Raw genomic sequence first — 14,983 nt, 5'->3', positions numbered from 1 at the left:
TTTACCTGAGAAGCCAGGGAAGGTGAGAGGGGGCTGCCCTGAACAGTATTTTCTCCAGAACCCACTATGTGCTGGTTGCACAATGCAATCTGTGTTTAGCTGTGAGGCTACTGTGCCAGATATGGGAGTAGCTTACCGAATCCTCACAATAGACCATGGGGTAGGCACTCTCATCATAGTTCCCATTTTTATAGAGGAGAAAAGTGAGGCTCAGAGAGGTTAAGTCATGTGCCCAAAGTCACACAGCAGGTAAATGGCAGTCCCGGCATTTGATCCCAGCTGGTCGAGCTCCAGTGTCCCTGCTTTTGGCTGCAGTGCTGGGCAGCCTCGCTATGGGAACACCATTACTGGCCAACTGCACAGGTGAGGGAACCGAGACTCAGAGGGTTCCATCCCAGCGGGAGGCCGCCCAGCGAGAATGGGTGGAGCCCTGACGCAAGTGGCCTCCAGCTCCAGGAAGAAGGAGGTGCAAAGAATGGTGGAGAATTTGTGCTGTGGGAGTTCTGGTCACCAGCGTGTGAGACCTGGCTCTGCTTTCAGAGGGATGACCGGGGGCAAGTGACTTCCCCTCTCTGTGCCTCAGCTTCCTCCCCTGCAAAGTGAGGGTAACAGTTCCTGCCTCTTAGTGGGGTTTAAGGATTGAAGGAGATTCTCCCTGTTAAAACTCTGCCCAGCACACCGGTCACCTGATCCACCCTAGTTCCAAGCTGGCTGTTACTATCACCATTATTATTATTCCGATTCAAAAGCTGTGCTCCTTCCGGATACAGGATGCTGCTGGCAGTAGATCTCTGTTAATCAAGTTGGATCATCCTGGGTAAGCACGCAACCCCTCCAGGCTTCACTTTCTTCCAGAGTGCCACCAGAGAATCTGAACCAAGAACCTTAAAGGCACTGGGTGGTTCTCACTGCTCTGCCCCTGAATCCTTACTGTTCTGTTTCCCTCATTCAGTAATGCCAGGCACAGCGCTAGGCTCTGGAGCAAAGAGCAATGGCCCTCGTTAAGTTCCTGAGTCTTTTACGGAGAAGGATAGAGATTCACAAAGCTGATGCGAGTGGTAAACCCTCCGAAGCCCCGTGGTTTCTGCCCGCCTCCCTCAGAGATGACCAGTGATAAGGGATAGCTGTTGGCACGTTTATTTCCCAAACGCTTTCACTTCCTCCCTCTGGGGCAATCTTCATTTCGCCTGTCTGAGCAACCCTCATTTATCCCCATTTGACAGATGAGAAACTTGAGGTTCACAGAAGTTGAAATGATTTGCTCAAGGCCAGGGAACTAATTATCAGTGGAATCAGGTCTCAGCTCTGTGCCTCTCCGGCCTCCTCTTACCCAGGGAGGCAATAATCCGGGTTCTGTCGCCATTGGCAGAGTTGGATAAGGGCTGGTTTTTCTACGCTGGTAACTAGAAAAATGGGCTGGTAACTCTTCAACCACAATTTCATTAGTATCTCCTGAGTTCTAGCCGAGCAGAAGGCTCCGGTCTCCATTTTCTGTGAAAATCACTCAATGAGTCAATCAATAAATGTTGAATAAACCTTTTCCTGTACATGGAAGGGAGCTAAAGCTTACTCGTAACCTCCAAGACTTCGGGTGCGGCAACATGAAGTAAATAATGTGCGGAGCGCCGACTGTATGCCTGGGACTGGGATGTCCTGTCACTTACTCTTCACCAGGTTAGGAATTCACTTCATGAGGTTACCTTTCCAGATCCAGGAAAAGAGGCACTCGCTAGGGTTGCCCGATGAAACACAGGACACGTGCCATTTGTGGCACACGTATACTAAATAATCATTTGTTGTTTATCTGAAACTCACACTTAACTGGATGTTCTGTGTTCTTGTTTGCCGAATCTGTCAACCCCTCCAAGATCATGCAGGGCGTCAGGATTAGGACAGAGCTAATCTCATTCCCAAGCCTCCATTTTTGACCCCTGTGATGTCCTGTCGCATCTGCATCACAAGCAGAGCTTTCCTGTGGCCCACCCTATAAATGTCCCCTATATCTTTTTTTTTTTTTTTTGCGGTAGGCGGGCCTCTCACTGCTGTGGCCTCTCCCGTTGCGGAGCACAGGCTCCGGACGCGCAGGCTCAGCGGCCATGGCTCACGGGCCCAGCCGCTTCGCGGCATGTGGGATCCTCCCAGACCGGGGCATGAACCCGGGTCCCCTGCATCGGCAGGCGGACTCTCAACCACTGCGCCACCAGGGAAGCCCGTCCCCTATATCTTATTGACAGAGCTGGGTCACCTAGTAACCCTAACTGTGGAGGTATTTTTAGCTGGGCACAGTGCTAACCCTAGTAAAGTCAGAGATCTGTTTGCAAGGCAGTTGGGGGGATGGATACTTGGGAAACAACATAAGTTAAGCCTGGAATCGCTCCCTCTCTACAGGGGGAGACACTGAGGACGAGTAAAGTGACTCAAGGGCGGGGCAGTGCAGGCAAGGCGTGGAGAGAGACCGCCTGTCAGAAGTGGGGTTGGAACCATGGCGTGGTGCCTTACCTTAAGTCAGAGCACCCATGAAAGAGTCCCGATAAATCCACATGCTGGGCTGTGCCCTCACTGTGTCACACACCAACCGTCACAGTCTCCCGGGCACAGAGCTCTGTGACCACGTCGTGGGGTAAATCATGCAGCCACGCTGGGCCTTCCCCAGCACCCTCCACTCAGGATGCAGGACGGGGCGGGTCTAGAACTGTAGGAGGTGACAACCAGGATGTAGGCAAAGACTAAGCTGACCAGCCATCCTGGCCGGCTCGGGACAGAGCGTTTTCTGAGTTCTGGAACTTTCAGTTCTAAATCTAAGAGAATCCCAGGCAAACAGACAAGTTGGTCACTGTAGGAGAGGTTCGAGGTGGGACCATGGTGGGGGGTAGGGCTGAACCAGGTGGTCACAGAGAGCATGATGATGGGGGGGGCCTGTGTGAGGCAAACTCCTTCCCCCCAGAATCAGCCAAGAGCCCTGTTTCCTGTCTTAGTCCATTCTGGTTGCTGTAACAAAAGCACCAGAGACAGTGTGGCTCAAACAGCAAGGTATTTCTCATAGTTCTGGAGCCTGAGAGTCTAAGATCAAGACTCTGGCATATGCAATGTCTGGTAAGAGCCCATTTCCTGATTCACAGATGGCTGTCTTCTTGCTGTGTCCTCACCCAGTGGAAAGGGTGAGGGAGCTCCGTGGGATCGCGTTTATAAGAGCACTAATGCCATTCATGACGGCTCCACCTTCATGACTTACGTCCCAGAGTCTCCACCTCCAAACAGCATCACACGAGGGACTGGGATTCAACCAATGGATTCTGGTGGGGTGCATTCAGGCTATAGCATTCCCCAGTCTTCATCGTTTGCCTGGCATTTCAGGAGTTTTGCTATATTCTCATACAATCTATACGAATAACCAACTTACCTTTCTCAGATAAATGCACTTATTTAAAAAGAACCTCTCTGGGTTTCCCTGGTGGCGCAGTGGTTGAGAGTCTGCCTGCCGATGCAGGGGACCCGGGTTCGTGCCCCGGTCCGGGAGGATCCCACATGCTGCGGAATGGCTAGGTCCTTGAGCCATGGCCACTGAGCCTGCGCGTCCGGAGCCTGTGCTCCGCAACGGGAGAGGCCACAACAGTGAGAGGCCCGCGTACCGCAAAAAAAAAAAAAAGAACCTCTCTATCACCACTGTAAATGGAAAACCAGTATTAGCTCCCACACATAGAAGATAGCCATAAAAATAAATAAGCAAAATTGTTACAAGAAAAGAATCGTTCATCTGTGTACCACCTAGAGATCATCTCATGTGCCCCATTGCTGCAAACATCACCTTCTGTACCCTCAACACCAGATGTGGTGTGCCTTGAGATGGGGAGACAGAAGAAAACAACTATCACCCCCCCAAGAACACCAGGTGCTTTGGAATGGAAGTAGTTGTAGGGCTAGGAAGAGTGGGAGAACATAGAAAAAGCCAGGAAGCCATCCTGGAGGAGGCAGGGCTTGAAAGGCCTTGGAATCAGGGCAGGGTGTGGATATGCAGAACAGAGAACCAAGCCTTCATTGACTGATTTGTTTCTGGAGTCAGTCTTTCTCCATGGGCTCCTTTTGGAAAGGTCCTCACTTTGCTCGGTTCTGCTATGCACAAACTCCAGTGATCACATTTCAGTTAAATAACACCAGTTCCCCAACTGATTCAATTCTAAGACACCATACTACATTAACTGTGAGTAATTTTAAAAAGTACAAACTTCACCACTAGCTCTTCATAGCACATGCACCATCATTGCCACTTAGGCACCCGTGGCAGACATCACTAATGGATTGTAGCACTCCACAAAGTGCAGAGGTTAAGAAGCTTCTGCTCCAAAACCAGACTGGCTGGCTTTGAATCCAGGATCTTTCACTTTCTAGCTGTGTGTCCTGGGACAAGTTACGTAACCTCTCTGAGCTTCCATTTCCTTATCTGCAAAATAGACATAAACAGTACTACCTCACAGAGTTGCTGTGAGAATAAAATGAGATCTATGTAAAGTGCTTAACACTGTCTGGAGTATCATAATGCTCCACGCCTGCTAGCTAGCAGCAGTAGCAGCAACACTGCCAATGCTAGATTCAGCTACGGAAGCCTTTTCCACCCAGCACAGCAGATACTCACTACTGATCAGCCTGAGCTGGCAGGGGAGGTGGAATCTGCTTGCCATCTCTGCTGTGATCCACCCCTTGCAGATAAGAAAACAGACCCAGAAAGCTGAAGCAATGAGCCCACGATCTCCCAGAGAGCTAGAAGCCTTGGGCTCTGCTCTGGTTCAACCATGAGTCCACTACCCTCCTCACCCCATTTCACCTCTATTCCAAACACACAGAAAGGCTCTCCATGTGGGCTTGGGTGCTGAGGTCATAAGGACACCTGAGGTGCTTTTGGAGTTTGGGAACACGTTCATAAATCTCGCATCTTCCCATTCAGGCGAGGTCTCTGGAGGCAGTACTATGTCTGTCCTTTGTCAACCTCCGAGTTTGGGGTTTGACCTTGGCAGTAGAGAGAAAAGTGAGAAATGAGAGCCATTGCCTCATCCTGGGATGCCTCCGAGATGGGCAGCTTCTGTCTTCTTGTGAAAGGTGGACCACAGTCAGGACTGTCCAGCTGCCCTTTGATTTGCTAAGAAGGGGTCTCACCTTTGCCCAGTGCTGTTTCCTAGGAACTGGTCCTACCTGGTTGCTACAGGTTGTGAATTTCAGAGTCTGCAGTTGTCACCTGGCTGGGCAGGACTGGCAGCCAGACCCTGGGCAAAGGACATCCAGCGATGATCATGTAAGGGGAGCAGACTGCCCGGAGGTGCGGGGCAGCTGGACTCAACCAGCTTCCAAGACCACATACCTCAGCCAGGCTCATAGGTAAGCCCAAATGTGAACATAGGCCTGGGCACATCCGTTAGGAAGCATCTCTCCTCCACACCCAAGAACAAAGTCACCCAGAGGCGAGAGGCAGACTGACTCCAGCTTTTGAGGCAGATGAGATAAGAGGTCAAGAAGTTGGCCGGGGAAAAGAAAGGTTCCCAGTATTAACAGCAGCTGCAACAGTAATGCCAAAGTTTGCGTATTTGGGAGATTTCTCATTACCTGTACTGTTTATCGAGCATTTAGTGTGTGCCAGGCGCTTATTGTGTGTTTTGCCTTTTTAAACTTCCAGGCAGCACCGTGAGCTATGTCTTATTGTTGCTATTTTAAAGATGCAAAAACAGCTCAGGCGGGTTGTTGGCATGCCTAGGTCACACAGTCCTGGTAGAAATGGAACTTGAACCCATGACCTGTGTCAAAGTCGCGCATCTATTGTCCCTGTGTGGTATCCTGGATGCCGCTCTTGTGTCAGCACCATGTATAACCAGATTTAAAGGATGGGTAGGTTTTTATTAGATGGAAAAGAGAAGAGGGCATTTCGGGTGGAAGGACAAGCTTGATAAAAGTCAAGAAGTAGAAACTGGCATGTGTTTGGACACTATGCAAGAATAATCTGATTTGGGGCTTCCCTGGTGGCGCAGTGGTTGAGAATCTGCCTGCCAATGCAGGGGACATGGGTTCGAGCCCTGGTCTGGGAAGATCCCACATGCCATGGAGCAACTGGGCCCATGAGCCACAACTACTGAGCCTGTGCGTCTGGAGCCTGTGCTCTGCAACAAGAGAGGCCACGATAGTGAGAGGCCCGTGCACCGCGATGAAGAGTGGCCCCCGCTCGCCGCAACTAGAGAAAGCCCTCACACAGAAACGAAGACCCAACACAGCCAAAAAAAAACATTGAAATAAATCACATTTCAAAAAAAAAAAAAAAAAAAGAATAATCCGATTTGACCAAATGGTAGCCATTAGGATATGCCAGGGATAGTTGTCAATAGACAGGTGTGTCTAATGGTCATAGGTCTTGAAGGGTCTTGCAGGCTAGACAAAGGTGTTACAATTAAATGCAGTAGGTAATAGGGAGTCATAGTTGGTTCTTGAGCAGGGAAGTGGCATGCAGAAAATAATATTCTTGGGAGGCTGGTCTGACGGCCTTTTGTAGGATGACACAGGTGAGGGGAGATGGAAGGCAGGAAGAGCCGCTTGGAGGGATGGTCCGGGCAGTAATGTGGGGCTTTGGGAAACACTGGGAGAAAGAGGATGGGTCTGTGGCAGGTTTGCTGTGGTCCTGCTGCCCCAGCAAGGCTGGTTAAGGAGTGAACATGTGATCCATTTCCTTCAAGGAGTTGTGGGAGCTTCCAGGAAAGCATCACATGCTCCTAGAAAGGGGAGATGCACAGACGAGGCTGTCCTTCTTCCACTGATGTCGTTGTCTAGAAACTGGAACTTCAAGGTCCATCTTTTGACCTCCAGGGGAGACTGAGGGCAAAGCCAAGACCCCACGGCTGGCAGAGTGCAGAAATGTAAAGAACCGTGTCTCAGAGAGAGAGAGAGAGAGAGAGAGAGTGGGCAGAGCTGAAAGACGCTGCTCTTGGAACGCAGGGCGAACAGGCGGCCCCTGGTCCCCAGTCCCAGTTCCGGAGGCGCAGTGTACGTCTCGTCCTTGGCGTCTTTGAGAGTCCTGTGCGTTCCTATGACAAACTCCCTTTTCACCTGAGCTGACGGGGGGTGGGCTTCTGCTCCTCCTTCGAAATCACTGTGACCAGAACACTTGGCACCAGACCTTGTGTTGTGCTTCCTGATGTCCCAGCACCCAAGACGGTGCCCAGCACAGAGTGTGGGGTGGATAAGTACAAAATGAACGATGGGTGAATGAACGATGGGTGAGGTGAGCCTTGGCCTTGGAGGAGAGGCAGAAAGGCAGGGTCTGACCATGGGTTATTATCCCCAACAGAAGCCACTACAGATGCCTCAGCTACAATAGTCTCAACTGTGTCCTCTGTGTCCCTAGCCCTGTGAGGGATCTGAGGCCCTTATTCTTGAGGGGCTGGGTGTGGTCTAAGCTTCAGGGCCCATGCCCATAGTTTCTGATTCTTAGTCTGGGCTGGGATTTTTCCATTTGTAACAAGTTCCCGGGTGATGTGATCCTGCTGGTCCAGAGACCCCACCTAGCAGTTGCGGTGCAAGAGGGTTATAAGACCTAGCGTCACCCAAGGCTCTCATCATCCAGCTGAGAAACAATGGGGAAAGGGAAGTTGGGGACAAGAGGCTGGCAGGTTGGGGCCAGGAGGGCATCCCTGTGTGGGTCCTTGACCCCAGACAGTCACGGGGCCAGTCCTCTTATGATTAATTCATTCACTCATCACTGGAGACCGAGGGTCAGCTAGGCTCTGGGATGCAGAAAATCAACGTCTGATGTAAGCCCGGTGCTCGCAGGCCTGTGGTTGACTTGAGATGAGGGCGTATATTCACTTCATGAAACATCCAAGTAGGAGGAGTGTCTGCGGCCGACAGTGGTTGTCCTTTTGGGTCCCCGAGGATTTGTGTGTTGCTTTCCTGAGCACTTCCGTTTCCAATGACCGGTCTTTGGAGACTTGCCTTGAGATTAGCCGTGTGACGCCTGGGCAGGCCCGGAGATCCAGAAATACTTGGGAGTTTGCGTGCCCAGGACGGCCCCTGGCCAGAGGCAGGCGGGTGAGGGTTATGAAAGCCTGGCATCTCTTACCCCCAAGCCAGGAAAACATACGGGGTAACTTACCCCACAGGATCAGGTCAAAGCCACCCTCCCGGACTCCCCTGCAATCACACCTTCCTCAGCTCCCCCTGCCCGGGCCCGCTGCCCCATGTCCTTTTGGTCTCCCCTTAATGAATCCTGGCGTCAGGCTCTGCTTCTGGGGAAGCTGACCTAAGACAGATGCCATTTGCAGGAGTTCTGAGGGGGACATGATGGGAATCGGGGTCAGTGCCCAGGGCCAGGTGCCCAGAAGAGGTGCTGGAAGGCATTTGGAGTCAGGATAGTTAACTTCTGGGAGTTGCAGGAGTGACTTTCTAGAGAGGTCTCCCTCCAGGCCCCTCAGAAACTTCTCCGCCCCCGGAAAGCAAGATCTCTGAGATGCAAAAGCAACATGGGCCCTTTATGAGATATTTAATAAGTTCTGTTATGGAGAAGGTTAACTGAGTTTGTTGTAGAGGTTTTGGCTTATAATGTTTACCAGAGATTTTTTTGTGGCTTCGCACAGCCTAGCAGACATGACGACGAGGCCGCAGGAGCACAGCCGTGGCTCTTGTGCCTGCGGGGAAGCTGTGCTGCCCCCAGGTTGTGTCCAGGAAAACCAGAGGGTCCGGGCTGGGGGCAGGGCTGTGCGGGACATAACGGATGTCAGAGCTTTCGATGAAATGACATCCCGGCCTTGTCCTGTGTCCATTTAATGACTGGTGGAAAATCCACCCCTTTGCCGCCACAGAGGTGAGTGATGAGGGGGTGGGGGAAATACTCCAGAAATGAGACAGAGTCCTTCCTTGTCCGTACAGCTATAATTACCTGTTCAGGTGTTGCAGACACTTGCTCTGCGACTTGGGCAGAGAAAGGTGGGAGGAGCAGGGAGAGCCTTTCTAGGGCTGAAAAGATGAGCTCGATGTTCATAAAGGGTCCTTTGCATGAAAGTGCTCTTGCTTCGGCTGGATTCAGAGCCGGATCCTTTTCTTCGTCCATATCATTGATTCGATCATGATCACCTGGGGAAGAAACAGTTCCCCCGTGGGCTTTGACGGTCACAATAGCTACCATTTCCTCTATGGGCCAAGTACTCAATATTTTTTGTTTCTTCGCCTCTCAAAACCACCCTGTGATGATCCACTGTACAAGTGAGAAAATCAGGGCTCAGAGTGGTTAACTGACTTACTCACAGTCACACAGCTGCTAAGTGGCAGGACTGAAATTCAAAGCCAGGCCTTCAAGTTGGGCAGGACTCGGTCCCTGCCACCCTGTCCGACTTCATGCCCCCGCCCCTGAACGGGTGTCAGCCCCACGGATGCCTTTCTGTGTCTTCAACCCAGAAAGCGACTTTCTTCCTCCAGGCCTTTTTGTCAGTGCCTCTGCCTGGAGCGCTGTTCACAGTCGCCTCTTGTCCTTCCATCTCCCACTTACTGGTCATGTCTGGAGTCTGCAGGAGTCTTCCCCGCTCTCCCCATCTACGTGGGTGCCCCCCCACTCCTTATCTCCTCTATATGCTTTCCTTCACAACTGGTTATAATTACGTATTTATTTACCTGTTGATCTTATAGTCCCCGTCTTTCCCAAGAGGGCAAGAACCATCGACTTTTTGTATCTCACTCTGTTCCCGGAGCCAAACCCTGCTTGGTACATGGTAGGAGCTCAAATGGATCGAAGGAGGGAGAGAGACCTGCGTCCTTACAGCCTGCTTGGAGGGTGCTTTGTGATAAACAAAACGCTCTGCATACCTCAGGGGTTGTACTCATTTATAATTTTTGTTGTCACGCCAGCACAGGCTGAGGTGTGTTCTCTTTGGTTTATCCCTTCCCCTGTGCTGAGGGCAGAGGAGGCTGTGTTCAATCCTGTTACACCCATGGGCCTCATCCAGGATCATCTTTTCGTCAGAAACCTCCCACAAATGAAGCCTCCTCCTCCCCAAGTCCCCAGTCATATCCGTAGGATTCTTATTGTGGAGTAACCAACTGTCCTGGTTTGCTCGGGACTGAGGGGTTACAGAGCTAAAGCTGGGACAATCCCAGGGAAACCAGGACGCTTAGTCACTTTACTAATTTGGCTGCTACGAACAGAAGCCTGTTAGAGGGCCTTAAAGCAATGCAGGGTTTATTTATCTCTTACATAAAAGAAAAAAAATCCAGGGCTGGATGGTGACTCCATGTCATCAGGGACCCAAGCTCCTTGCTTTCTGTCCTGCCATCCTAACAGCATAGTTTTTAGCCTCAAGGTTGCCTCATGGTCCCAAGATGGAGGTTGAAGCTCCAGTCATCATATCCACATCCCAGGCATGGAGATGCAGGGAGATGGAGGGTTTAAAAGGGCTGGTACCTATTGAATTAGTCCCCTTTAAAGAGCTTCCCCAGAAGCCCTATTTGGGACCTCTACTCACATTTCACTGACCAGAAATGTACCACATGACCATCCCTAACTGCAAGGGAAATATAGTTTTTTAGCGTATGCCTCGTTGCCCTGATTAAAATGTGTTTTTGCTTGTTTGGAAGAAAGCAAGAATTTGTATTTGATAGTTGAGTTGGCCAACTTGTCCAGGTTTGCCCAGAAGTTTCTCAGTTTTAGTACTCAAAGTCTTGAATTCCAGGAAGCCCTTGGTTCCAGCAACAGGATGGTTGGTCACCTTATGGGTAAGAAACCTCCATCCTCTGACGCACCAGCCTTCCTCGGCTGCGCCCTAGAAGCAGGGTGTTGGATGTTTGTCTAATACCTTGACATCTGGGTGTAAATCAAACATCAAACGGCCCAGGTGATACATTAAAAAATAATTTCACCAAAGCCCAGGTGCTGAATTACAGCAGTTGAGCTGTAATTATTTGATACCTATCTAGGTGGCTGAGAAAACTCTGCCTCAATTAGGAATGAAGTTAGGCTTCCACATTTTCTCTGCACACCTCTCTCTTTCAGGGAAACATTTCCCTCCTTTTCCCAAGTTCAGATTTTTAAAAAAATACTAAAACTCTAGTTTCTAATGTTCGCTAAAAAGACACGATATTGGGCTTGGCACAGTCTCCAGATACAGAGGAAAGATGTAGGAGTGGGAAATGGAAAGCACCCGCCTTTAGGATAACAGACATGTCTTATAACGGAGCCTGAACACTGCCGGGGGCCTCTTCGCTCACGCAGTGGGGCGGCCAGGGAGAAACCATGACCAGCATAAAAAAAGCGCCGGCAAATATTTATCAGCCACTTCCCGTGTCAGGCGCTCGGCTAACTTACACCTTCAGCTTGCTGCATCTTCATGATTCTTCTCTGCTCCCTTTTGCAGCTAAAGAAACTGAAGCTTCCAGAGGCTGAATAGATTGCTAAGTCCACACAGCTAGAAAGTGGATGGTGATGCTGGGATCCAAACCCATGTCTGGCTAATTCCAGACTCTGGTTATATATACTGCCTCTTGGAAAGAGCTGGGTTTAGCCAAGCTATTACATAGGTTTGTAGGAAAAAGAAAAAAAAGAAGGATGTCTGACTGCACCCAGATCTGTCTTAGCAGCATCCTTCAGGTTGAATGAAGGAAAGCAGTTGTAACTCCCGGCAATTTATGTTTCCCAATGCATCGGGCGCTTCAAAATGCCCCACGTTGTTAAGATAACAAATGCCATCGTGTTTTTTTTAATATTTATTTATTTTGGTTGCACCGGGTCTTAGTTGCAGCACATGGGCTCCTCCGTTGTGACATGTGAACTCTTAGTTGCAGCATGCATGTAGGATCTAGTTCCCTGACCAGGGATCGAACCTGGACCAGCTGCGTTGGGAGCGCAGAATCCTATCCACTGTGCCACCAGGGAAGTCCCATATTTCTGCTTACTTCTTGAGATTGCTTGGCACCTGGCCTCTCTGTAACTGCCCAGTTTTCTAGGGCCAATTTCACAGATTAGAAGTTGCAAGGCAGGTTTTGCACCTTATAAAGAGACCCCGGTGACTTCCCAGGTGGAGGGTCCCAAAATCCCGGTCTAAGTGACAGTGGAGATTCTTCCTGGAGGCCCGGTGCCTGTCCGAGCACAGTGACCCTCTGCTGGTACTCCAGGCTGCTGAGTGTATGAGGCTTCTGGGGTCAGCTCTGGTCCAGTGGATGCTGTGCTGGTCCTTGTTGAGAACCGCACATCCTCTGAGGCCAGCAGGGTGGACAGTCCCCACTGGTTCCTGAGTCCCAGCTGGGTCTGAGGCTTCCAAGTGTGATGCTGAGTCTTGGTTCCTTCCTCTGGGGATTGGTCACAAAGGCACCCACCTCCCAGGGCTGTTGGGGCGATGGATGGAGATAGTGGCAGTCAAGTGCCTGACGTGGTACCTGGCATATATGAGGCTCGCCAGACCTCGGCCTGAAGAGTGATGGTGAGGAGAGGAGAGAGAGGAAGAGGAGAAGAAAGAGATCATAAGCCTCAGTTTCTTTAGTTATAAAGTGAGAACAATAATGAAACCTCTTTCATAAAACTGTAGAAAAGATCAATTGATAGGATGTCTGTTAATTATGCTCAGCGCATACTAAGTGTTGGATAAATCTTAGCAATTGATACAGTCTTTAGAGCTTCAACAAAATGGGGGTAAGAAGCCACCTTCCTCATATGAGATTGTAGTGAAAATTTAGCAAGGTAATGTTTTTTTTTTTTTGCGGTACACGGGCCTCTCACTGTTGTGGCCTCTCCCGCTGCGGAGTGGCTCTGGACGCGCAGGCTTAGCGGCCACGGCTCACTGGCCCAGCCGCTCTGCGGCATGTGGCATCTTCCCGGACCGGGGCACGAACCCGTGTCCCCTGCATCGGCAGGCGGACTCTCAACCACTGTGCCACCAGGGAAGCCCTAGCAAGGTAATGATTTTGAAGTGACCAAAAAGTGCTTGGGACCGCTTAGACCTCAGTGCATAATTATTATTATTCAAATAGAGGTGAGGAAATCGTTCTGCCCCACTGGTGTCTGATCTTGTGGCCTCGAGGGGATGAGAATCTTCGGGAGAGAACCAAATGGAACGGTTGTGCAGCACGTGGGCTCTCCCAGGTGAAACGGATCACAGGGGCAACGTCCGGCAGCTGGTGGCACTGACCTGAGTGGCTTCGATCTTCATGTCAGACCTGTCCTGGTGGCTGGTGTCACTCTCCATGTCCTTCAGTTCTCTCGCCAAAGGCCAGGGAAACAACACGGTGACCGGAGCCCGGCCAGTGTGAGCGCTGCCCCTGGGTGGTCTCGGCGCCTGTGCTCGGCTGCCCTGGCCCGCTTTGACATCTGCCTTCTGTGGAGCACATGTTGTCACCAGTTGACACTTACACAAGCCAGAAGCGGGCTGGCCCACACTCATCGCTGTAATAAACACATGTGGCAGTTTTTGAGAGCCGAGCTGTCCCATCCATCAATCCACGTGACACCCAAAGAGTCCCCGTGGGGAGGAAGGCAGCACTTCAAAGCACAGAGCCTCGCAGCCAGGTGTGCACACCAGGCACGCAGGGTGCCCTGGGCTGCGGCCTACAGGGGTAGGCGAGCTACGGGGGTCTGTGTGTGTGCGTGTGGGCATGTGCGTATCTGTGAGTGGATGTGAACGTGTGTACCTATGTGTACGTGTATATGTGTCTGCATGTCTGTGCACATGTGTATATGTGCACGTATTCATGTGTAGATGTGTGTGTTGGTGCTTGTATGTATGTGCATGTGTGTGTGTGCATGCCAGCACATTCGATCAAGAGCTCCAAATTCCAACACCTTCAGGGGCTGGCAGCGTTGTGAAAATGGAACAGGCCAGATGGAAACGGACTTTGGTCCTCAGAATTTAGGGTAGAATAGAGAGGGGTCGGGACTGTAGCAAACAGGAAGCCCATGTCCACCTGAAGGAGGAGGATGCGACTCAGTTCTCAGCACCTGCTGCCTGTTGGATGCAGGCGCAGTGATACCAGACGGTCCCATCTTCAAGAGAAGCCAGAAAGTTGGATTTTTCTGTGAAATATCTTGATTTTTCGTTTTAAAATTTTTATTTTATTTTTTTTTAGTGTTTCTCTTTTTTTTTTTTTTCGCTGTACGCGGGCCTCTCACTGTTGTGGCCTCTCCCGCTGCGGAGCACAGGCTCTGGACACGCAGGCTCAGCGGCCATGGCTCACGGGCCCAGCGGCTCCGCGGCATGTGGGATCTTCCCGGACCGGGGCACGAATCCGTGTCCCCTGCATCGGCAGGAGGACTCCCAACCACTGCGCCACCAGGGAAGCCCAGTGTTTCTCTTTTTAATTTTACTTTTTAAATTGAAGTATAATTGATTTACAATGTTGTATTAGTTTCAGGCGTACAGCAAAGTGATTCAGTTATATATATATATATATATATATATGTATTATATATGTATATTATCTATCTATCTATCTATATAATTCTTTTTCAGATTCTTTTCCCTTATAGGTTATTACAAAATATTGAGTATAGCTCCCTGTGCTATAAGTAGGTCCTTGTTGGTAATCTTTGTGTACAGTAGGGTGTATATGGAATGTCCTGATTTTTAAGACTATTGTCAGCTCATCAAGAAGATTTAAAATGTCCCCTGGCTCAAACAAAACATACTCAAGGCTGGAATTTGGCCTGTGGACCCCAGTGGAGTGTAGTTATTTCTCCCTGGTGGGGAAGGGACTGCTCTACCCAGCTGGGCTGTTCCCAGAAGACCCTTATTGACCTGGAACAGTGGTTCTCAATGGAGTGAGCTTGTCTCCGAAGCGACACTTGGAAACATCTGGAGACATTTTCCATTATCGAAACTGGCTGGTGGTGATGGCGGGTCGTGGAGGGCGGTTGTTACTGGTAGCTGGTGGGTAGAGGCCAGGGATGCTGCTAAACATCTACAACGCACAAGACAGCTCCCCCCATAATAAAGGATTGTCTGACTCCAAATGTCAATAGTGAGAAATCTGAACGAGAATC

The 14,983-nt window shown here is 50.4% G+C and overlaps 1 protein-coding gene across 1 annotated transcript in view; it reads left to right on the top strand.

The window, feature by feature from the left end:
- TFAP2C (transcription factor AP-2 gamma) overlaps window positions 1-13,615 on the top strand; it is a 169,948-nt gene extending 156,333 nt beyond the window's left edge. The window contains exon 8 of the mRNA XM_027086928.1: window positions 12,979-13,615. Coding sequence (XP_026942729.1) covers window positions 12,979-13,135 — 157 coding nt within the window. The 3' untranslated portion in view covers window positions 13,136-13,615. The remainder of the gene's footprint in view (window positions 1-12,978) is intronic.
- Window positions 13,616-14,983: the final 1,368 nt, after the last annotated feature.

The sequence above is a fragment of the Aethalodelphis obliquidens genome, unplaced genomic scaffold (assembly GCF_003676395.1).
Source record: "Aethalodelphis obliquidens isolate GAN/ISIS:26980383/991018 unplaced genomic scaffold, ASM367639v1 scaffold57, whole genome shotgun sequence".
In the NCBI taxonomy this organism is placed as follows: Eukaryota; Metazoa; Chordata; class Mammalia; order Artiodactyla; family Delphinidae; genus Aethalodelphis; species Aethalodelphis obliquidens.
Note: the sequence above shows the minus strand (reverse complement) of the source record. Positions and strands in the feature narration are given on the sequence as shown.